Genomic DNA, 24160 nt, shown 5'->3' with positions numbered 1-24160 from the left:
TACAATCGCTGTTTTGAGGCCACCTCGCTGTCAGGTAGAATATACAGTTGGTAAAACTTAATTTACAGTAGTAGACTTCAGACAAGGGACTAATCAAGTTTCCACGCACGCATGAGACAAAGAATTTGATCAGACGCTGTCAGCTTCTTTTCTTTTTGTCTTTTTATAGTGTTTTTTTGTTGCCTTTATGTTGTCACAAAGTCTCTTAACGTTTATTAATTGAATATCACATGCAAAACGTAATTACTCGATTTCGGTGACCCCTGTAAGTCTGGCAGCCCTGATTCAAAGCCTGCAGGATGACGGATCATATTTCTGAGGCTTTATTTTAAAGTGTTCCACAAATCAACCCCTGAGCAGCTCAGATGTTAGAAAATGACAGAGGATTCACAGTGCTAATGCGTTAAAATGAAGGTTTTAATGTGTGTTTGCAGTTAAGAAATCGAAGCAATTTAAGAAGAGGCACAATAAGCAAGCAAAGCAAAGAAAACAAGAACATTTAGACAATGTTTTCTCCTCTTGGTACTAAGAGAGGAGGTGAAAATCTGATCCTCAGGCTCGTTAGAGGAGCTTCGTCAGTCACGCCTGTTGTAAGAGACACAGAAAAGTTCATGCAGGAACATGTTACGAGCAAAACCTGAATTGTTGGCACTGACTGTGTTGTTCCCTGTGTTTTATTATAACCTTGATAATTATCCCATATTTGCCTAGAACAACTCACCATTTGCAGGATTTGGGAAATTATGTACAACAGACCAAAAGAATAATCCTGACAGTTACAAAGACCTTTTTTCGCGTGTGCCAGATTCGTTCAAGGAAAGAAAAAAAAAAACTGACACACACATCCCAGTGAGTCTGTCCGCCATGACACCTCTCCTCCACCGCGCTGGTCAGATCACTCAGAGCAACACGACAGTACACATCTACCGGGCCTCCTCTGATCTCACCCGGGAAGGAGACAACACTTTCATATCAACGCCCTGTCATCTCGCAATGTGGCGTCTTCCCCTTTGAAGGTACAGTAGCATTGTTGCAGTTCTCTCAGATGTGAAACTCCAGCTTTTATCATCCTGTTTTGGGGCGAGGAGGAGAGGAGTGGGAGATGAAGGAAGCGATTTCTTTTTAACTTGGACCCACCAAAGTGCAGAGAAACAGCGTGTTGACAGGCGTGTGAAAGGAGTACTGCTGGGTCAACTGGGGAACTTCAGAGACCAGTTTAGAAGGCTTCATAAAGTCTCTCCGAAAAGAGGAGGAGGAACCGGCAGCAGAGCAAGTATCAGCGCTCATGCACAAATCATAAGTTAGCATCGAGGGCTAGTTTCTCTGGAAGCCTTTTTTGACTTTCTATTGTTTGTTCCAATTAAGCCACGTAATGTAAGGGTTTGCTAACATGCCGAGGCCGCGTCCTCAGACAGAAGCCGGGGAGATTTGCTCCTTGTCCTGTATTACCAGCCAGCTGTAAACTACAAGTCCCACCACACAGCAGGAGGATCACTCCTCCCATTAGCCTTGGCATAGTGCCGACTACAAATGTGAGATCTGTGGTCGTCAAGGAGGCCCAGTTGGGACGAGACCCTCTGTCACTCACGGCGACACATGTCATAAACTCATTGTCTTGCAATCAATCCAGGGACCTAACCACCTCCACAGCAGATGGAGACCCAGCAGGAAAACAGGGGGCCATGCCCTGAGCCTCTGCCCCACACAGAGTGCACGCGGCGGGAGAAAGAGGGGCCACAACTATAGGGGAGCCCCATACCCTAGACTGGACCTCCTGCGGATACACCTCTGGATGAAGTCCTAATGTTGTCTATGATTAATTAGAGACAGAAATGTAAGTACGCTGAAAATTGGCTCGCTTATGACCGTGCTTACCCCGCTGGATGACTATTTAAAAGTTTTCAAATGGCAGATCGCCTCCCTGTGCAGCCGCCACGGCAACTTCACATCACAACTGCATCTGTCGGTAAATATAAAGGTCTAAAACCACAGCGCGCATAAACATCCCTCCCAAATCTAGGTGTGAAAATAGCGATAAACATGGTCTGCAAGGGATAAAGATGTCTTGCCTCCCCTGAATGGGGGCTATGTAATGATATTCATAAAGAGACCACCTACTGGGGGCACAGGCAAAACTGTTCCTAAGCAACAACGTACACGCTCTTACAAGCTACATCTTGGGAAATTTTGACCGGATTGGGATGCAAACAACAGAAAAACCTTTAACTAGGCCATGTTATGAGTCTGCTCCCTATGGCTGAGTATCTGGGTGTCTCGCCTGGCACAAATCCCTCTCAACTAATGATACATATTGTGTTTCATCAAAATACAATAAAGACCACAGAAGCAAGCTGGCGGTATGTTGCGAAGCCAAATCGTTGCGAAACCATAGAGAGTCCGTCGGTGCAGCATCTTACGTGAGCGATCATAAGTCACGTAATTAACGCTCCAGAATCCATCAAAGGTAAAAAGGTCTCGTCTCATTTTTCACACTCTGAAAGCTCTTTTTTGAAAATTTGTGCAAGACAGCCGCACAAGTTGCTGTAAAACGGATGCACACTTTTAAGGTCAGGGACTGGTCAACCCATCCGTCTGATTCCTGTTCTCCCTGCAGCACTCAGAAACCATTTCGCATTATCAGTAGATGAGAAAACTCTGATGGCTCAGGTGCATTAAAGAAGTCTTATGTGCGTGTAATGTAATAAATTGCAGAGTCCTGTCCACGAATTTGCATCGTGGGATTACTTGAATGTGAGAAATGTTACGTTTGGTGAGGATAAAAAAAAAATCACAAAGCCAACGAAAATGTGAAACTACCTTATAAAGCAAAGCAGCTTTCTGTTGTATTTCCTTCAGAGGATGTTATTTACATACGCTGCAAAGGACTTTATGATGTCAAGCACGGCTCGGAGACACTTTTAATGCACTACTTCCATCTTGCCGCCTGCTCTACACTGTGTGTGTTTAGTGGCGTTAGATTGAGTGTGTGTGATTTTTTTTTTTTTTTGCGCTACTCAAGTCTTAAGCATACTTGCTATTATCCTCTTCATCCGAAAAAAGGGCCTTAAAAACAATTACGGCGCAATAATGAGTGATGTTTGTTTCTCCATGTCATTAATTACAATTAATCAAAGGCAGCGGATGACTTAAAAGCATCACTCTGCGGAGAGCTCACAGAGGTCAAGTGACAAAACATTATCTTCTGGCTACAGCACTTCCAGAGAGATGATCAAACAAACAGCACAGGGGGAGAAAAAAATAGAATTAAAGCACAACATGATAGATGATCCTCATGAATGCATCACAAAATTATCCCTCAGCACCTCGCGACTATTTTCTGTTATGCACATCAACACATTAAGGTGAAAAATGCAAGTATCAAAATCCTTATTTCCTTTTCTGGAAGACTGGAGTATTTATATATTAAAAAAAAAAGATTACAGGAAGGTGAAGATGCTCCTTAACTCTGATCTGCATCAGGTTCTGCTGTCACCAAGTGACAAGACTCTGAACAGTGTGTCTGAGTGTCTGTTCCCTCGATACGGTCGAGGGAGAGGCCAGCAGAAAGGCTTCATTGCCCTCTTGTGGTGAAAAGATATGACATCAGTCTGCCTTCCAACAGGCCTCCCATGAACCTCCACATGAATACTGTGCGTGAGGATGTCTGTCATGACGAGGTAGGAAAAGAGAAGGAGTGTGTGCAGCTGGAGAGAAAACAGAAGTTTACCTGACGAGATGAAGCTTGGTGGCGTGTTTCTCGTTGGGGACGGAGTCAGAGATCCACAGGTGGACTCTGAGAGGGAGGGAGCAGACAGCCAGGTGAGTCACACAACAGGAACGTCTTTACATCAGTTTTACAGAACATTTTCAGAGAGAGTTTATCATACCGGGTCAAGTTTGACCTTCTTGGTTCGCGGCTCAGACTCAGAAGTCTCTTTGTGCTCTGTGAGCTCACAGACGGAAACATGATGCCGCTGTCGAGGACTCAGCTGAGCGGGTTTTCTTCGGCCCCTTGAGCCGGTTCTTCATTCACTTTAAACTTGTTTGGTTCCTGAATGAAGTGAAAGAGGTCTCTTGGTGTCCTGTGGAATTGTGGACACTGATTCCTGCAGAGAACAAGGAAAATGTTATTTTCATTGAAACAATTTGAGCGAGAGCTGGTCCGTGAAATTGATTTGCGTCTTACCACAAGTACCAGGCATCTTAAAAAAAGAAGAAGAAAGTAGGAAATCTTCTCATGTAACTTAGCAGAAAGTTAAAGATTGATTGATACCACTCTTGTGCAGCAGCCAGTTAGCTTAGCTTAGCTTAGCTTAGCTTAGCTTAGCTTAGCTTAGCTTAGCTTAGCACAAAGACTGGAAACAAACTTAACCGAAGTCAGGCTCTTTCTTAAGGTAATCTGTAACATACATTTGTAAAAATGCCTTTCTTTGGTTTTACAGTGGAGTTATGTGCCAGAGTATTTGTTGGTCGTACCTGGAGTCTTGTCATCACATCACATCAGGTGCCAGGTGTTCAGTGGAGACTCCAGGAAGTGATTGTGCCCAACCAGGTAACAGTCCAGCTCATAAACCCCCATAAAACTCCAACTTGTACTTTTTACACACTGGCTTTTGTTACGGAGGAAACAAATGAGGTGAAACGAGATGTAATGAGTTAAGCTAACATCAAACTGACATCAGAAACTATTTAAACTACTAATAATTTCTTCACCACAGCGTGGAATAGTTTGGTATACCTTGTAAGCTTTAAACATCTTGGCCAGCGTCTCAGAGTCCAACCCGCCTTTCTCAGGAGGTATGGTGGCAGACATTTTGTTTTTTTTTTCAGCGAGAACTTACTTTGCAGGCAGTAAGGTCAAAGGTCAGGTCTATGTTCATGGTTTTAGACTCCCGCTAATTGAAGAGGAGTCCAATCAGACATGTTGTGCTTACAGACCACTGAGCTGAGAACACCCTGCCATGATTAAAATAAAACCATAACGTGTCCGTACTTGTCATTGGCCTTTGCGGGGATAGTGAAGGACTGTGGGTTCATGTGGTCCAGGGAATTGTTCTCCTGTCTGTCCACATTCCCCACCAGGAGTCTGATTTTAGATTTCACCAGGCCGACCCTGAAGGAGTGAACAAAACACAATTTTCAGCTCTAAAGCTGATGAAAACCACATATTCAAACTGTTTTTCTCCCTCAAAGAGAATCACTGGCATTAATAAGAATTGTTCTCACCAAAGGATGTAAGATCGTCTGCTTAAACACCTTAAACTGTTTCATTTGGGTTTTACTTAAACTTGGATCCTCCTTGTGTTTGATATATGAACATTGAACAATTATAATTAGGTACACATGTAAGTCAGTTATACAACAAAACCACATCACGTTCAATCAACTTTGCTACAGTGAAGTTAACTGGCCTCTGTGTTAAATCAGCTCAGTGACTTGATACCTCGTTCAATCTCCTGTGTGATGGTGTCAAAGGTGGACAGGGACATGTTGAAACTGGTGCTCTGCTGTGGATGTGCTGGGCTGATGATGGGCATCAGTGGTCCGGTCTTACCCTGGGATCCCAAAACAGGTTGTGGTAACATTTCCAATCAATCAATCAATGCACACGACCTGTTAAATGAACACTCGTGATCAGCAGAGGTGACTCTGACTACAGCGGATCTCAGCAGTTCCACTCGCATAGAGTAGAACTTTCAGAAACTGATCACCTGGTTGGACGGTGTCGGGCAGATTCTGGCGACCATTATGGACCTCGATACTCCATCCAAAGAAGCCCAGCTTGTTGGAGTTAATGTTACATCCTGAAGGGAAATAAGAGGATGAGGAAAACCATTAAGACCATCAGTTCACAGTGTTTTAATAATGTCCTGCTCTAATTTGCTTTAGCCTGCTGCCAGTAGAGTTCATAATTATTAAAATATACCTCTGTAATATAATATACATATACAGCATACAGGAAATACTGAATATGAATATTATGTTGTTTACCGTAGCTTCATTCCACATCACTACTGGTTTACTGTTGCCATAAAAATGATGTAAAATTGGGGGAAAATGACAACAAACATGTGTTAAAGCATATTAGATAATAACACAAATCCACGAGTCTGTCTCTCAGAGATATATACCTCTCATACAGGAGAACCACAAGACACCCAGGAGATGTCCTGAGCTCCTGCGATGAGTGATCAGTTTCATTTCAGCTTGAATACACTCGGAGGCGATGTGCCTGAGCTCCGTGTGAGACGACTCTGCGTAGACACCTTTGTCAGACAGGGCGTTAGCTATACGGCTAAGTAAACCTGTGCATTGTTTATTTCTGAAAAAAAAAAAAAAAGAAAGAAACAGCGAGTGGGCTTTGGTTGCCTGGTAGCAAGACAAACAAAATATCCATGGCAACATGAGACATTAAAGCACGTGAGCCACGGTAAAGAAAACAACAGTGTCAGTGTCCAAAATCACTTTTCACTTCTTCATACATATTAAACAGTTAATACTGAACCTCAGACACTGGTGCATTTTACACTTGAAGTTGGGAAACTATATACAATTTCAGGAAGTGAATATAATGCACTTGATAGCAAACAGGGAACCATGAACTCGATTTAGATGAAGTCACTGACATGACGATGAAGGCAGACACAGGACAGTCAGGTATTGTTTGTGTAACTATCGTGTGAGAGTCTCCTCAGTTATTAACATGCTCAGTCATACGGTCTCTTAACAACTTGAGCTGAACTTTCTGCGTGAGTTCGACTCACTTTTGGCCTGCAGCTTGATGACTCTCCTCTGTGACTCTGTAGCTAAAAAAATAAACAGAATAAAAAAGATTAAGACAGAAAGGCTCAACTACAAATACACAATATCATTCCTGCTGAGCTGTCAGGTAGTAATACTGTAGTCGTGCTCGCCATTGAGACTCCTGACGCAGCGTTCTGTCCAGATCCTCTGATAAAGTGTCGCTGAGAAGATTCAGACGGTCTTCTGAGCCAACAGGGCAAAGACCGAGTCAATATAGAAAAACAACAGGCGCACAGAAACACAATGAAGACAAACAAAGCTGCAAAAGGAGAGTTGATGCTTTTTTCTTTCATCAGAGTACCTCAATCCAGGGACGAACATCTTTAATGGCCTACAGACAACAATATGGTCACTTGTACCTGAGAGAAATGTCCTTTAACACATATGATAGGTAAATTATGAATGTCCAGGACTCAAGGTCCAACACAAAGGCTGTCAGTATCAGCACCTGTCACACCTGTACAGATTCATATGAGACATCTAAGTTTTTAAATATGCTCTGAACACCATCGCCATCATGAACTGTTGTTTTATATCTGTGTCAGTCATGTGGGCAGAGATTGACAGAAACAATATGCAGGCCAAAAGAAAACAAACAAACAAACAAACAATGACTGAAGTCCAACACCCAAACAATTTGACTTACATTTTTTTTGAGCGACTGCTTTGAAATTGTTGAAACTGGACTTGGAAAGGTTCTTCTGTTCCTATCTTAAAAGGAAAAAATCTTTTGTTTTCTCAAGATAATTAAGCCGTTATGAGATAATTAAGTCTCCGTGGATGCTGCGGAAAGCCAAGAGTGGCCTCCATACAGTTATCATTTTCCTTTATGGTAAATCCAGCAGTTCAGCCGACAGACAGAACAATCGTGTCAACGATGCTGCTCCATCAAAAACCTCTGAAACGGCTATTTACCTCAACAAACTCAAAAACTGCAGCCATGGTAGAAAATAAAAGCTTTGTGATGGAGCAACATCCCCTGTTGGCATTTCACAGAAAAAAAAAAAGATTGAACATGGCATTTCAAAATACAAAGTGCCAAAATACACATATAAATAATAAAAAGAAAGGGTGCAATGTTTCACCAACCCAAAAAGGTGCCAGCTAGCAGAATTGTTCTCATTCCTTCCGGCTGGATCTGCAATGATTCTCCCAGACAACAAGGGAATGCAGAGAATCTGGCAAAGGACCACCGTTTTTTTTTTTTCTTTGTTGGTTTTGAAATGAAGATCATGCACATGCACAACAAATGTTTCTGTGTTTTTTTTGAAAATGTGGGACTTGAAGGAATCACAGATATTCAAACCTGTTATACGTTTGGATTCGCCGGTGAACAGAGGCAGTGACCCACAGCTGGCACAAGATTAACAAATCTGTGGTACGATTGTGATTTTGAGATTTGTTTCCCCTCAAACTAATGAAATGTTGGCTTTTGTCATTACATGAAATCAAGTAGGCACTTCTATGCCAGCTGATGTAGAGGTTGTATCAACACCTGTAATTGTTGCTGTGATAATCCCAACTCAACCTCAAGATCTCTGTACTACGATGATGTGCAACATACTGGCTACTGACACAATCAGCATGCAAAGACAGCAGCTTGGTTTCTGCTAAACATGCCTAACTATGGCTGTATCCCAATTCAGAGGCTACATCCTTCAGTGCCACGCGGAGGGTGCCCCAATTCGAATGCTCCTTCAAATACGGCCCTCTTTTCCCTCTTTTTGGAGGATGCACTGCTACTATCCTTGGCGGCCTCACATATCCCAAGATTCTTTGTACGCCCTAAAAAGAAGAAAGAAAGAAAATGGCGACATCGCGTGGCGTATTCGAAGGTTTCGTCTTCCAAAGTTGCCAAGGCCGGGTCCTTCGAAGGATGCAGCCCCTGAATTGGGACACAGCCAATGTGAATACCAACCTGCTCATACTTATCATGTGACAGTTCACCTACCTGCATGCCAAGTGGTTGTCTTGACCAATCATGTTGCTGCTCACCTGTCGTCATTCTCATGTGACTAGACCAGTCATGTAACTAATTACTTGGTGATACTGATCATGGGATTGTCTGCTACCCTATAAATGTTAGATCCCTGATGAAGGCTGAAATGTGTTGGCATGTTTCTTACTATTGTTGTGATTCAACAGCCATTATTAATCAAAGGTTTTTATAACTCATGACTCAGACTTTTTCAATGATATTGGCTTCTGCATTATGTAGTCGGCTGTCGCAAACAGTTTCTCAAAGATTTGTGGTGTGACCTGTTACTGAAGTACAAATTCTTTTGGGGAGCCAATGTGCAGGAATGCTTTAAATAAAGATTTTTCAGGTTCATAGTCCACTTTGTCAACCTCTGCCTCAGTTACTCTGTGATTTCATCATGCTGACGGCTTAAATGAGACGTGAACAGGTCCAGAGTCCAGGATCAGAAAAAAAAGTATGTCACTAAAACATACATTGTACATTTTTCATGCATTTTCTGTTCAGGCTTGTTTTTCCTTATTTATTTATTGGGGTATTTTTGCACTGCAGGGCCACCATACAAAGACCGAATAACGTCATAATGTGACACTGGTGAGCACTACATTAGTGTAAAATGGTGTCTGTGTGAATTTACCTATTGATCCTATCACCTTGCATTGGTAAACAATCGTTGAAAGACGTGTTTTCACGCGACACCTCTGACCAGAGGGAGTCCGTGAACATACCTCCCCTGCTAACGTTACTTGTTGCCCAGACAACGAAATTTCCAGTCAGTCGTCGTTTCTACGGAGAGACCTGAACGCGGCACGCAGAGGGATGAACTGAGAAGGACGATGAAAACAAAAATGGACATCGGTGGAAAATAGCCGAGTAAGACCAGAGAACGCATTTTAGTGTTCAAGGGCGGTCAACGTGCTGACAAATGCGACGACGAAAATCCGTGAATTAGCCAGAAACGACTTCCGTTTTCGAGCGACGACCGCTAGCCTCGGTAGCTAACTTTAGCCTCGGTAGCTTAACGAACACGGATGCTAGCGGATATTTAACATTTAACGGTAAGACAATGGGGTTAGCTTAAAAGGGGAGGATTGTAAACACCAGCGAGCATTTGCCAGCATAAATGGTTTTAAAAAAGGAAAGCATCTTGTGAGGCGAGTGTAACGCTAGCCACCCGGTAGTTCACTCCCCCTTACTACGAGCTAATATCTCGGTCAGCTGTCGTTGTTATTGCTCTGACACTGACACCAAACAGCGGCCATTATTTCATCTGGCAGGACTCAGGTGCGTTCATGTCGTCTGTATTGCCAAGCCAGCAGCCGTGGAACAATGTACCTGCGCCACAGGCAACAGTGCACACGGGAGTGTAGTTTGTAACGGGGTTGTAACTAGAAATTATTGTGTGTAGTTTGGTTGTATTTTCCCTTCTGGCCTCAAGTTGTCGCTGTGATGTGTTGATTTGCATCCAAGCTGCCTAAAAGAAACCCATTATCATATCTTGACTAGTGAGGCTGAGGTTTGTTTATGTATAAGTAAGTCATAGTGTCGAGATGTATTTGATACAAATAGATTAGTTTCTGTTATCAAAACAAAGAGATTACTTCTTAATTTAAGGTATAACCAAAAAAACAAAACAAATTGTGGTCATTAAATTTTGAGTCTTAACATATTTATTATGACTAAACATACAGTATCTTCTTTGTGCCATCCAGTAACGTGCCTCAGAAACTTAACGGTGACTGAATAAATGATGACACCATCTTTGGAGAGCAGTGGAGCAAGCAGGAAATGTGTTGTTCAGGCAGGGTCATCCATTTTTATATACAGCGGGCAGGCACGCAGTAGGTCATTGCTGAGAGAGGCATATAGTTTTTGTGTGTTTACAAGCTTCAGCAGCTCGCACAGGATTGTATGAGCTGCAGTTTCAGCCACAGGACCCATTCAAAAATCTGGTGAAGTATCTTTGAGTTGAGTTTGTTGGATCCATATATCAGTCTTAGTTTAGTTGATGTGATGTTCTGCCTGCAGTAAACCTCTTTGTTCCTTTATTTTTTCATCTCAGTGTTGTCATTGTCTGATTTCATAACAGCCTGTCTATGTCAGACCTCTGACTGGCATATCACGAAGAACCTGAGGGGAGAAGAGGCCGGCGGTTCAGAACCATGGAGGCTCGCTTTGGTAATATTGTGTTCAGCTCCAAGTTCGACTCAGGGAACCTGGCACGCGTGGAGAAGGTGGAGAAGGGCAGCTCCAGCCCTGCGACCGATGTAGCTCCCAGTGGGACTGGCCTCTCTGGGTCGAGCCTGAGCCCTGACTATGAGTTCAACGTGTGGACGCAGCCAGACTGCGGCGGCACAGAACACGAGAATGGCAACAGGTAAGAAAACTTGTGACGGACATGTTCGCTTGCTGCACGCTCCTCTCACATTGATCTTTCATCACATGCCAAATCAATGTTTCTCTGTTTCAGATCGTGGTTTTACTTCAGTGTACGAGGTGCAGCGCCTGGGAAGTTACTGAAGATCAATGTGATGAACATGAATAACCAGAGGAAGCTCTACAGCCAGGGCATGGCTCCTCTCGTACGCACTTTACCTGGCAAGAACCGGTGGGAAAGGATCCGTGACAGACCCACATCTGAGGTATATACTGTACACGTCCTCTGAGGCTGTCAGGTAGAGGAACCAGTGAGGCGGACTGCTGTCACTCCTGGCAGCTATTATTATCCTTCTAATAATATGTCTCTTCTTCCTTCCAGATTGTAGATAACCAGTTCATCCTCTCATTCACTCACCGGCTGCTGGAGGTGCGAGGGGCCACCACCTACTTCTCCTTCTGCTACCCGTTCTCTTACACTGAGTGCCAGGAGATGCTGCAGCAATTGGACAAGAATTTCCCCAATGCCGCTCAGCTCAGTCCGAGCAGGTAAAACACAACACAAACACAAAAACACGCTGATTTCTTTTTTCTCTGCCCTTCTAATTTGTACAGTTTCTGACCTTTTCTTTCTTTCTTTCTCCATCCTCGACTGCTCTCCCCACCAGTGCACTGGATAGCGTGTATTATCACAGGGAGTTGTTGTGCAACTCTCTAGATGGCAACAGGGTGGACCTGCTCACTGTGACCAACTGCAGCGGGATGCAAGAGGAGAGGGAACCACGTCTGCCGAAGCTGTTTCCTGACACAAACACTCCAAGAGCACACCGCTTCCCTGGCAAAAGGGTAACACTCATTTACACAGAAACATACAACCAGTATTTTCTTTGGTAACTTGGAGACTGACGATGATGTAGAATCACTCAATAAAGTCAAAACAGTGACGGTGACCCTCGGCCATCGTGTGTTTGTAGGTGTTTTTCCTCAGCAGCCGAGTGCACCCCGGGGAGACTCCCTCATCATTCGTGTTTAATGGTTTCCTCAACTTCATCCTAAGAAGAGACGACCCTCGTGCTCACGCGCTTCGAAACATGTTTGTCTTCAAGCTCATTCCGATGCTCAACCCAGACGGGGTTGTTCGGGGGCACTACAGGTAACAACCGCACATGTAGCCACATGCACCCTTCTCACTACAAGTGTGAACATTTGTTGGCTCAGTGAGTGGCACAGTTTAATCTCTGGTTCTGATCACATGGATTGCACGACTTTATGCAAATATTTGATGTGTCATTTTCATATGAAAGAGTTTTTTTTTTTCTCCAGTAATGTGTTCTTGAAAGGTTTTATAAAAAGGATGTCATATTGCACTGATCACTTATTGTCACCACCTGATTTGCTTGTTGTTGTTTTTGGGTTTTTTTTGGTGAACGTTTTATTTTTTTTGTCCTTACGTAAGTGTCAACAGTGAGTCAAGCACACCTGTAGCTGCTTGATATTGTCACTGATTACAGCTAAAGGGCAAAACAGTATCCTCATCCTGTTTAGCATTGTCCCCACATGTTTTAGGTTTTGGATATTTTAGTTGGTGGTTGAACTTCAGAGTTTTGAGGATCCTCTGGTTCCTTTTGCTGTACGTCATTATACAGCACAGTCTGTGGTACGGTTGTGGTTAAGTTGATATTCAGTTACAGTTTCAGCAGTTAGGGATGATTGTATGAGTTGATCAGCAGTGTTGTTTTTTCTTTAAGCAGACTCTGTCTACTTGCACTGTAAACAACTCATTGCTGTTATTATTAGATTTTTCCTCTACACCTGTGTTGGAAGCGTACTTATTGACTTTAACTGTGTGTGAGAGGACAGGCTGTAGTGAGAAAACACAGAAGGAATCAGCTTCTTCAAAGCCTCTACTCCAGTTATGGAAACTGGTACATGAAGACACCAGGTATTTCACAAAGCCAGCTGTAACCCAGTTACTTAGATTAATTTAAACACAGTGCTGGCCAGGTAAAGGTGAGAGGAGCCAGGTCGGATTTCACATGCTGACCCTTTCGGCAGGTACAGGTTAAACCTGCATCACAGGTTTAAACTGCATCTCAGACAGTGATGTATTGGGGGTATCAGTAACAGTGACTCCTCTTTGTTACAGTGTCAGTATATGCTTCTTCTTCTGATTGTCAGGAACATGTGCACCTTTATCTCCTCTTTATCTGAAAAGAAAAATCACCTAGTAACTGTGAGAAAATAACCATTAAGTGTAGCTAAATGCAGCACATGACAGTGAGCAGAATTGTACAGTAACCCTTTTTTTTAAGGTAATAGTAACCCGTCTCTTTTTGTCTTTTCACAGGACTGATTCCAGGGGTGTGAACCTGAACAGACAATACCTAAACCCCAGCCCTGAGCTGCACCCTTCCATCTATGGCGCCAAAACACTGTTGCTTTACCACCACACACACAACCGCCTGCACAATCCTCAGTCCAGCACACACTGTAACAGCTCCTCACACACACAGACCACTCCCCTTAACACCAAACCCACCAATCAGCATCCATCTCCCCCATTCACTGCCCTTGAAGTCAGTCTGAACCAACGAAATGCAGAGAAGGACACAAATCCAGAAGTGCCAGATGTTCCCATGGTGACGGAGGAAAATGTCTGGGTCAGCCCAGAGACGGGGAAGGGGGAACAGAACAGATCATCCAGCTCCTCAGAGAGCGTAGCTCCTGTTACTGTAGAAGTAACTCTACCTCAGGTGGAGGAACAGGAACAGGAATCAATTCCACCACAAGAGGGAGGTGTGGCATATTATGTGGACTTACATGGCCACGCCTCCAAACGGGGCTGCTTCATGTATGGAAATAACCTTCCTGATGAGAGCCAGCAGGTAAGAGTTCTTAACTTTACGCAGCCTCCCTTTGTAGCATTTTTGGAAAATTGTCAGATAAAATTCAGTTATCAAAAGAGATGTTTCGGCGCTATTTATTCCTTCCCAATGTTTTGAATCGTGTCCTTGACATATTTGTTTATCCTCACCTGGCAGCAAGTGCAGATAAACTACCATCACTTTGAAATTTTCATCTAAGCACCTGCAACACTTCTGCCTCTGCGTGCAGGTAGAGAACATGCTGTATCCGAGGCTTATCGCTGTGAACTCTGCCCACTTTGATTTCCTGGGCTGCAACTTCTCGGAGAAGAACATGTACGCACGAGACAAAAGAGATGGCCAGTCTAAAGAAGGCAGCGGGCGGGTGGCCATTCACAAGGCCATCGGGCTGCTTCACAGGTCAGACCGCGATGGATTTACAAAACTTCAGCAGTTCAAATAGCACAATTTTTGTAAACCCACTTTGAAGACTTTTATTGATTTATTTTTCAGTGTTGGAGTGTGAAAAGTAAGCTTTTCTGGATTTGAGAGAAGAGGTGTTGTTGTTGATGTTGATGAGGTTTCTTTCATGGTGCTTTTACTCATGTTTCACTTTGTCAAAATGCAGTTTATTTTAACAAAACAATGGCTGTAGCAACGCCTAGTTGTGCTTTAATAATTTTGTGTTGTACAACTCATTTGTCCACTTCAATGTTTATTTTTTTCCCCAAGCTGTAAATGTATATTTTTAACGTGTCCTTTTTATTGGCCCCCCACCAGCTACACCTTGGAGTGCAACTACAACACAGGAAAAACCATGAACACTATCCCACCTGCTTGCCATGACAATGGACGGGCAACCCCACCACCACCTCCATCGTTCCCTCCGAAATACACTCCAGAAATATTTGAACAGGTCCGAACACCAGCTTTTTTTATTTCTCTTTGTGGGCTATGCTAGTGTTTGTTGCACATTTTGAATAACAAACTGCAAAATCAAATGTACCTTGAAAGATGAAGCAATTCTGAAGTAAACCAGTTGATGTTGATGTGCATCAGGTTGGGCGTGCTGTGGCTGTCTCAGCCCTGGATATGGCCGAGTGTAACCCCTGGCCTCGGCTCGTGCTGTCTGAGCACAGCTGCCTGACCAACCTTCGAGCTTGGATCCTCAAGCATGTCCGCAACACCAAAGGCCTGAACTCACACATCAACGCTCATCCTCCGTTAAGAATACACCACAATGGCAGCAAGGCTTCACCACCGAAGAGCTTCAATAGGTGAATTTAAGCACATCTAATTTATTTTCAACTCAAAGGAATTTCCGTTTGCTCCGTCTCTTAGTCAGATATACTTGGATCATCCTTTTTTTCCTTTTGTCTTTCCGAGCAGCTCTCTGTCCGGTTCAGCGTCGGAGAACACCCTCAGTCGTATTCGCTGCAACAGCCACAGCAGCAGCAGCCAGACACCTTCCCCAAAGATGCACAACTCCCCTAGCTTTACTTTCGGCTGCCCCCCGTCCAGAACTCACGCACAGAACAACAGCACGCACGCCGGAGGACGTGGAGGCAACAAGACACTCGGACCAGTCAGAGGTAAGTTGATTTCTCCATGGGTGTACCACAGCTTTTCTCTGTTTGTCTTCTCTTCTCTCTGACTTGGTACCATCCTCTCTCTCTACTGTTGGGGTTGTTAAGAGTGGCTAATGGCTGGTAGATGTGTCTGTAGCCCTTTTCACACAAAGATTCTACATTATCGCTACAACAAAGGCTCGCCTTCATGCTGCCTAAGTTGGTTCACATAGCGCTTTAGCATAATGCCGCTCCAATGTGTCATTTCATACAGCATGCCGGTGTTGCGGACCCCAAAGAGGCGTGTCATAAAGTTGAGATCTGTTTTTTTTTCCAAGGTGTTCCACCTGTAAATCTAAACATGTATCCACAGACTGTTTATAATCATACAGATGCTGTTATAATGTGTTGTGATTGAGATCCTGACCCACCATGCATCGTAGAAAGGGACAAAGTTACGATTTTCACTCTAAATGACATCACATACGCAGTGGTTTTGTTTTTTTTGTTTTTTTTTCAATACAAGTTGCTAAAGACAGTAACAGCAACAACAAGAACAATAGTGGAAGTTGACAAAGACATGGTGAGTGTTTTGCTCCGAATAGCTTCAACTGTAGGAGCAGACACTGTTTTTGGGCAGAAATTTGATGAAGACAGAAGGGATGACAGCTACTTTTTCACATATAAATGTTGTATTTGGGGGCAAATGGGGCTTGTGTGCCAGTTGGCTTCAGGTTTATTGTGATGGTGATGTAAAACTGGTCCCAGGTTTGGGGTCAGTCTGATTTTAGAGACAAAAGGATCCATGTCCTGGATGTCTGTGGCCTGGAACTGTCTGCATGTCCCCTGCATGACCCCACCTGTTGCTAATGTGTGTGCATGCTTTTTGTCACCTCTGAAGATGAAGATGAAACCACATGAGCCCTGTTCCTGAGCACTAAGACCAAAATCGATTACTTGGATAGAGAACTAACATCTTTTTCAACTTAGATCCAAGTATTGCATATTTCCCATTATACACATTGTCATGGAGAGATATGTCTTAAAAGTATTTGTAAAAGCATGAACCACAATCCACAAATATTCTATGTTTTACACAGTAGTTTTTATATCCACAAACACAAAATCCCTTACTCGTGACCTGTTGCCATTTAAAGGAATGTGCTAGGATTTGTAAAAATATGTCCTTTGTAATTTGCGAAAATACTTTGTGTGTGTGCATTTTTCATGTAATATCAATTTTAGATTTGCAATTCTGTGCGTGAAGTGTTGAATCTACATTTGTGGATGGAGCTATACACACATTGATTCATTCTGAAGATGTAATGATGTAATTTTGAGAAATTTGTTTCGCCTTTCTACGATCCGCACACACACAGCTCCTGATCCACACGTGTGCCCCCCAACCCCCCACCCCATCGCCACTAGGCGGCAGTGTTGTACTCTGGCTCTGCCTCGATGGCTCGAGTGCATCCAGGAAAAATCAGTGAGCCTGACTGACATTGACAACATAGCTGGCCATGGAGAATTCCTCGCTGTGACTGCTTTAGTAAGTACAAATCATATGAGAATGCCTTCCTTGCTTGACAGTGAGAATAAAACCAGTTTATATATCAAATGAGTTACTTTATAAGTGATTGCACATGCTGATTGCCCTCAAGCATTATATTGCAGGCCCACATACCAGCTGAGGCGATCCAGTGGACCAAATTCAAACCTATTGGTACCTATTAGTCATTGAGAAACCAACATGGGGGGCACACGTGTGGATCAGGTGAAACGAATCAGAATAAGTGAATGTGCTTGATCTACTTGACACACAGAGTATTAAGTACTAGTAAGTAATTTTACAAATCATGGCACATTAAATGGCAACTTACACGTCACGGGTAAGGAATAGTTTGTAAATCGTGGGATATTTATGGATCATGGTTCATGCATTTAGAAATGAAACATCTCTCTCTCCAAACATTCTCACCAGTTTTCTCACTCAGAGCACCTGAACGTTGTTTGTCTCAGAACATGGCTCCAAAGTTTCAACAAGTAGCCACCTTGTGTTTTTGTGTGCACACAATCCTTGCACGTCTTTGAGCAGGTGTGTGTGTCTCCCTCTCCGTAGACCCTAAGCCTCAGGAGAAGAGACGCCCCCCCCACCACCGCTCCATCCTACGGTCTCCCAGCAACAGTCACGCACCCTCCCGTCCCCCACTCTCACCCCCTTCCTCCTCTTCGTCTTCGTCTTCCTCAGTGTGTGCGGCAGGGACCTGTCCCCTCCCGGCCTCCGTCAGTATGACAGGTCTGTACTCCCTCCAGTCCCCCAGCCTCTCCACCTTGCTCCCCTCCCTGCAGGCTCTGCCCCGCCCCGGGCTGCTCTCCAAACTGAGTCCCCTGCTCCTTCAGGGCCTGCCGCCAGCCACCAGTGCTCCAGCTGGGCCCACCCAGGACTGAATCTGAACTAGCCTGTGAGAAGTTGGGCTTAGCTGCGTGTGTGTGTGTGTGTGTGTGTGTGGAACAGAGTGGGTGCAAGCTCTTAAAGTAGCTTGGAGTACCAGACAGGAAGTGTTTTCAGATGTATGAAGGGACTTGTCTTTACAGAAACAAGCACCTGCCTGGCACTTCGTGTAGGTCAAATCCACTGACTGCATATAAAGATGGACAACACATATCAACTTAATTTCACTGTATGAAAATGAAACCAAAATATCTCAGATATGGGTGCTGCTATCTTGGGCCGGTGACGCCATTGGTACCAGAGTCGAGAGCGCAGTAGTGAGCAGGGTTTAGCTGTCAATCATGTTGTCACACCCACTATTTATAGCATCAAGTTGCAACCTAACTTATAGGAAAATGAACTCCAGGATACATCAGTGTACTTAGAGTTACGAGTACTTTGGGTTATTAGTTTGACCTTATGACTGGTACTGCAGCCAGCCACCAGGTGGCGATCAAGATGTTTTGGCTTCACTTTTGTGTAGCTGTTGTGTTGTCCATCTTTATACATAGTCTGTGGTTGTGTGTGTGTGTGTGTGTGTGTGTGTGTGTGAGAGAGAGAAACATCACTGGTGCTAGCTCTCCTATATTTGCCTCAAATATTATTATTTTTCCTTCAGCACATATCTCTGTAACGACATGTATGTCCAGTATTAGCACCTTAGGATGGATAATTGAATACATCAGAGAGTCCAACTGTTCCTCAAATCTCAGTTCTGACTGAAATGTGTTGACAAATGTTTTTGGGTGTCATTACTGACATTGAATCAAGCTTTGCCTCTGTTCATTCTTGTCCTGTTCTTTACTGAACGAAGCAGCTAACAGTTCAATGTGTGAGTATATTTAGCAAACCAGAGACAGTTGTTTGGCTACATAATCTACATTGTTGACTAGGATGTCAGAATATACAGTATATGCATAATGCATTAATATATAAACGATTATACTAATGGATCACATTACAATAAATGTCTCTTTTTCAGTCTGTACACAAGTACTAAGCTGAGAGGAATCTCCATGTCACTGTGCTGATGTGTGGGAAATGTCCAGGACTTCTTCTTCTTCTTCTTCTTCTTCTTCTTCTTCTTCTTCTTCTTCTTCTTCTCACAGTTAGTTACATTTTAATGGAAGCTCATCACGATCAGCGACAGTATGATTTACATACTTTTATTTTGCCGTGTTGCACTTTAATTATTTTTAATTATTTGTTTTAGTTTTGAGAGAATTTTGTAGAATTAGACTGAACACATCTGTAAAATCTTTTTAAGCACCTTATTTTCTTGTGTCTCTTTTTTTCAATGAGTTTTTTTATTTTTTTTTATTTTTATTTTTTTAGCGTGATGTGATGTTTATGTTAAACAGTGCAAGTTGGTCATGTAGTCCCATTTGGAGTCTGTTCAGAGTAGGATGGAGCATTGTGCAGACTACATTTAATTTCTAGTCACTGAAATTTCCGTTTTAAAAAAGACTGTGGTTTAGTTTTCGTGTGTGAGGAAATGGTTCCTTTCTTTAATAGTTCTGTAACCTGTATCATTCCAGTGTCAGTCCAGGCCTGGTCTTGACATTATGATGTTCACAGTGTAGCCTACTGCCAGAAACCTCACGTGGACCATCGCTGACTAAATCCTTTAAGTTTCCTCGGGATAAAAAGGGTCGTTGAGGGTTTAAGGAGCTGTTTGCCACCAAGCAATATCATATAAAAAACACTTTGGTTCTGTGTTTGAGCATTTTGACTAAGTCAAAGTTGGCATGTGTTTATAATTTTCTAACAAGATACCAATATTGATTATGGTGTAAATAAAGTGTAAAGTCTTTTTTTTTATTATTTAATTACATTTCATCAAACTGGTGAAGACTAAGCATTGATCATTATTTATTCAAGCACATTTGTGTGTTTCCTATTGTAAATGAAACTCGGCGGGTTTGTAGTAGGCTGTCGATGGTTAAACTTAATATATTTTGTGGTTAGCAGAGGTGAGACATTTTTTTTGGTTGTCTTGGTGTAAATGTAAGCCTCATGGATTAATTGTGGAATTATAATATTTCGTCTGTAACTGAGTTTCGTGTGCCATCATCCGAGTACTTGATGAAGGCCCGTGTTTCAGAACCAGCCACCCTTTTTTTAGATGCAGTGGCAGAGAGTGTGAGAAGAGGTTTTATGATCAGCAGAGAAAGCAGATAATTAATGGATTAGATCGAAATGGGTTTCAGAAGGTCTGGCCTTGATTTGCTGTAGCTTTCTATTCTGTTCCAGTGCTGTGAGACTTTGTAGTTACAGTGTGCCTTCCTCCGGTGGCTGTTGTAAGCAGTAGGTGCAACAAAGAAAGAAAAAATATGGATCGTTCCTTTATAATTTAGTGGCTTTGTGAGTATACAGGCCTAGAACACTGTATTGTTAAATGACCTATACATATACATGTAAAACCAGATCATGGTTTGACATTAAGTTAAAGGGGCATATTCGGGATTTTGATCGACCTTTTCACAAAGGAAAAAGCAAGCAAATTAAAGCAAATACATAAAGAAATAACTAGTGCCAGTGTCAACTGCAAATGTGATGTTCATTTTGTGCTCCGGGGACGTAAAAATCTTATGTAATGCTCCTTTAATATCTATGATTTTCATGTAGCCTCTGCCCGCTGCATTCAGCACAGTGGGAAGGATGTATTACGAGCTTTCCACTTTAGATCAGTGCCCTGAAAAACGGGGAGAGTGTACTGTAGTTTTCTTCTGCTTTCTCACTGTGAACTTTGATGTCCAGTTTCTTGGTGGTTTCTGCCCTTAAGCTTTACATCTTCATCCAGAAAGACAAAAAATAAAAATAAAAATAAAAGCTTTCGGCGGAAACACACTGTATGCATAGTCACATTCTCACTAGGTCTCTCTGCTTTATATTCCTTATGAGAACTGTGCCGTTTTCCTTTAATGTGGTGCTGACCTTCTATACCAGACTATGGTTAAGTGTTTGTCTGTGCAACATCTTTACCAATATCACCTTTCTTGAATGTGCTGCTGTCTTTTACTGCCTCTCTGTTTAACCTCTGGAATAAAAACTAGCCCTTTGTGAAGCAACTACTGTGTGTGGGTCCTCTAATCTCTACCGCCTGTGTGTGTGTAATCTCTCAAAACTCTCTCCTATTAGACTGGATATTTAAAGGCTCTGTAGTAGATATATAAGTACAGCTCTTTTGTGAATACAGGCCAGGAATATCTTCATTTTATATGTAGGTTTCCACTCTCTGTTTTGTTGTATTTATGTACGTTCATCTGGTTAACAGGCCTCAGCTGTCCAGACTTTCAGGCTTGTGGATCCACTTCAGCGAGTTGGTCCAAAGCGCCCTTCCCCATGCGTTCTGGTCGTGTGGGGAGAGGGTGCCGAGCTCTTTCAATCACTCACCACCCCGCAGAGGCACGCTCAGAGGTTAGCTGACACCTGCTGGCTCTTTCACAGAGAGCACAGTCTCCTAATTCTTTTGTACAAGCAGTTTTTTTTTCTACAGTATATCTTTATAAAGAACATTATGAAGTGTCATGTCGATGTCTCCATCTGTCACAGGCTGCTAAAGACTCGGGGCCTGAACACATCCTCTCTTCCATCAAATTTAGCAAGTGAGTCCAGTCGTGTCTAAGTGTCGTAAGAGCCGCTTTTAAGCCGTAGAAGTCAAACAAGCGTTGCAGTTCACAAATGGAGTGAAACCCATATAGAAAAGTAAGCGATGACAAATATTAACCTGAATCTGTCGCCTGCCCAGGTGTGAGCTGCAGCCTCATACGAGCCGCATCCCCATCCGGAAGACGGGGTCGACTGAAACCCCTCCCGCACATGACAGTAAAACACCCCCCACCAGCATTAGCCCCGTCTCGCCCGGAGATAAAGACGAGTCAGCTACCATGAAGGTCTGGAAGCTGATTAGACCCGGCCTCCATCGACATCTGTCACTGTCAGGCATGTAGACCGACACGTTCTGTCCTGATAGCTCTGTTTGGCAGAGAGAGTGTTACTTGACCAGTGATTGTCTCAGACCAGACAGATTTTTGTCTTCCAATAAAAGACAAGATCAGCATGACCTTAAAAGGAAATTGTTAATTTCTGTTGAAAACAAATCCTACAACTATTACTTCTGTAACTGTAATAATTTATACACATGACCACAGTGTTGGTGCCTGATGACATCTTTTAGCCCAAAACATCTCAACAACTAGTGAATGATTGTCACTGAATACGACACAGACACTCTTCACCCCCATCAGAATGACTCAAAACCACTTTGGTGATCCCTTAACTTATTTATTTAACCAAATACTGACTAAACTATTCACATTCCCCTCAGCTGTGCTTTGCGTTCAGTGCTAATTATCAGACATAAACATCCTGACACTTGGAGCTAACATGATAAACAACATGACACCTTCCAATCGTGTTAGCTTGTTGTTGCTTTGAGCCTGACGCTGATGATATTACTCAGCTGTGACAGCTATTACAACAATAATGCAGTTAGTTTCAGAGAGGCAGTGAAATATCCGGTGACTTAATCTACAAAATCACCTGTCTATGAAAATGTTATGCAATTTCAAAACGGCTGCTCCCCACTTCTATATTTTACTGACATTTTTGGGTTTCATCTCATAACAATAACATGCAGTATACAGCAAGTTAACACCACTTTTATGTCACTTCACAGGTGTATCTGCGAAAGAAGGCGCACTTCAGTTGGCCTCTAAAGCACTAATGAAGAAGAGCACAGACAGGAGTCTCCACTACACCGGAAGCACGATTATAGAAACCGCACTTGAGTCGAATGAATCTATGAAACAGGTGATACACACACACACACACACAGTGTGTCGATTAGCATTAAAGGATGAGGCCACCCAAAAATTAAAATTCAGTCATTATCTACTCATCAACATGCTGATGAGAGTCAAATGAAGTTTCAAACACTTTTTAAAGCAAAAAAACAATACTTGCACCTCTGAAAGGATTAGCATTACAGCTACAGTGAAGATTTTGGCTTATAAGGGGGAAAATAACGTCTTACTAAATCAGTGTGGGATCTTTTGGCTACCAGAGACTTTGAGTGTGGTGGACAAGCTGTAGCCTTTTCATGTTTTTACAGTCCAGTGGTTTTCATTTATGGGTGAACTTATCCTTGAATGTATATTGTGAGAGAAACTGATTGAATCAAATCAGTTAACCGTAACAAGGCTGTATGATGTTCTGTTTTAAGGTTGAGGAAGCTCCGGTCATGCCTCTGCCTGAGACAGTGACTCTGTGTGAGACAGTGACCCTGTGTGGAGAAGCTTAGGAACTACAAGGAAGCGGAGGTTTTTCTGTCTATACTCTATGTTTTGTATTTGCTTACTGTGAGTGTAAATCATCATATTGTGATCAGAAGCATTCAAAACTAGGAAACATGTGGGGGCATCATCACCACAGGAGGATTATTAGGGATATCTTAACGTGCAATACAACATTTTTAATATTATTTATTGGAACTGTGCAGAAGATGCATGGTGGTTTCAACCAGTACTGTTCAGCATAGTCACATCTACTGTGCGAGCTGTCCAGAGCAACTACGGACAGCTTGAGGTGGGTGAGGGTTAAGTGCCTTGCTCGATGAAACCACGGCAGTGGCTGAGGTAAGGGAGACATACAAACTTAAACAGACTTGAAAATATCTGTCAACATTTCATCTACTATCATCAAAACTCACATATCTGATTTTGTCATTTTAATCCTATTCTGAAAAACATGTTTAATGCATTCTGACCAACACTGTTACACTCTGATAAGTATTTTCACAGTCAGCCTCTCACAGCAAAGGGTGATTTTCACACGGACTGACAAGCACAGCAGCACCTTTAGATCCTTGATATTTCCAGTTTGAGTTTAGACACAAATGTTTGAGTAAAGTCTGTATTTAATGTGATTATTCCAGATACTTTGCATATAGTGACTATAAAAAGTATCCGTCCACCTTTGGACTTTTGTATTTGACACTGATCAGCAGAGAGAATTAAATGTAAGACCGCACTGAGTATTCAAACCCTTTATTAAAAGTCACTGCTCAAAAAAAACA

At 42.8% G+C, this 24160-nt stretch overlaps 1 protein-coding gene and 2 long non-coding RNA genes across 14 annotated transcripts in view; 2 read left to right on the top strand and 1 right to left on the bottom strand.

Moving 5' to 3' along the window:
* The window catches only part of LOC119012272, a 22359-nt gene extending 12819 nt beyond the window's left edge, over positions 1-9540 (bottom strand). For 2 of the 9 annotated variants that reach the window (XR_005072432.1, XR_005072431.1), the window contains exons 1-9: positions 6765-9218; positions 6132-6322; positions 5712-5804; positions 5444-5555; positions 4994-5113; positions 4739-4895; positions 4477-4610; positions 3888-4106; positions 3728-3793 (exon numbers count right to left, since the gene is read on the bottom strand). This is a non-coding gene — a long non-coding RNA (uncharacterized LOC119012272). Of the gene's footprint in view, positions 1-396; positions 586-3727; positions 3794-3887; positions 4107-4476; positions 4611-4738; positions 4896-4993; positions 5114-5443; positions 5614-5711; positions 5805-5991; positions 6014-6131; positions 6323-6764; positions 9219-9419 lie in introns of those variants that run through there. The other 7 variants (XR_005072429.1, XR_005072426.1, XR_005072427.1 and 4 more) reach the window with 7 other exon arrangements.
* LOC119012273 lies at positions 3466-5556 on the top strand. The gene is made up of 3 exons (XR_005072434.1): positions 3466-3819; positions 4443-4552; positions 5476-5556. It is a non-coding gene; the product is annotated as an uncharacterized LOC119012273 (long non-coding RNA).
* agbl5 (ATP/GTP binding protein-like 5) lies at positions 9520-24160 on the top strand. 4 transcript variants are annotated; one of them, XM_037085917.1, is made up of 17 exons: positions 9520-9655; positions 10872-11159; positions 11253-11424; positions 11541-11707; positions 11827-12004; positions 12133-12311; positions 13506-14043; positions 14273-14442; positions 14803-14938; positions 15082-15299; positions 15412-15614; positions 17710-17886; positions 21359-21501; positions 21637-21689; positions 21833-22026; positions 22763-22896; positions 23309-24160. In XM_037085917.1, the coding sequence occupies exons 2-17, from the start codon at positions 10945-10947 to the stop codon at positions 23384-23386; spliced, it is 2955 nt and encodes a 984-aa protein (XP_036941812.1). In that variant the 5' UTR covers positions 9520-9655; positions 10872-10944; the 3' UTR covers positions 23387-24160. The 4 variants fall into 4 exon arrangements, with proteins under 4 accessions (XP_036941812.1, XP_036941813.1, XP_036941814.1 ...); XM_037085918.1 differs by lacking the exon at positions 9520-9655 and adding an exon at positions 9684-9840; XM_037085919.1 differs by lacking the exons at positions 9520-9655; positions 17710-17886 and having other exon boundaries at positions 10945-11159.

The sequence above is a fragment of the Acanthopagrus latus genome, chromosome 22, assembly GCF_904848185.1.
Source record: "Acanthopagrus latus isolate v.2019 chromosome 22, fAcaLat1.1, whole genome shotgun sequence".
In the NCBI taxonomy this organism is placed as follows: Eukaryota; Metazoa; Chordata; class Actinopteri; order Spariformes; family Sparidae; genus Acanthopagrus; species Acanthopagrus latus.
Note: the sequence above shows the minus strand (reverse complement) of the source record. Positions and strands in the feature narration are given on the sequence as shown.

Excerpts from the sequence above, each read along its gene's own strand:
- agbl5 (XM_037085917.1), top strand. The coding sequence starts at position 10,945 with ATGGAGGCTCGCTTTGGTAATATTGTGTTCAGCTCCAAGTTCGACTCA. Across the intron at positions 14,939-15,081 it reads CTCCAGAAATATTTGAACAG|GTTGGGCGTGCTGTGGCTGT; the intron begins GTCCGAACACCA and ends GATGTGCATCAG. Across the intron at positions 21,690-21,832 it reads TCTTCCATCAAATTTAGCAA|GTGTGAGCTGCAGCCTCATA; the intron begins GTGAGTCCAGTC and ends TCGCCTGCCCAG.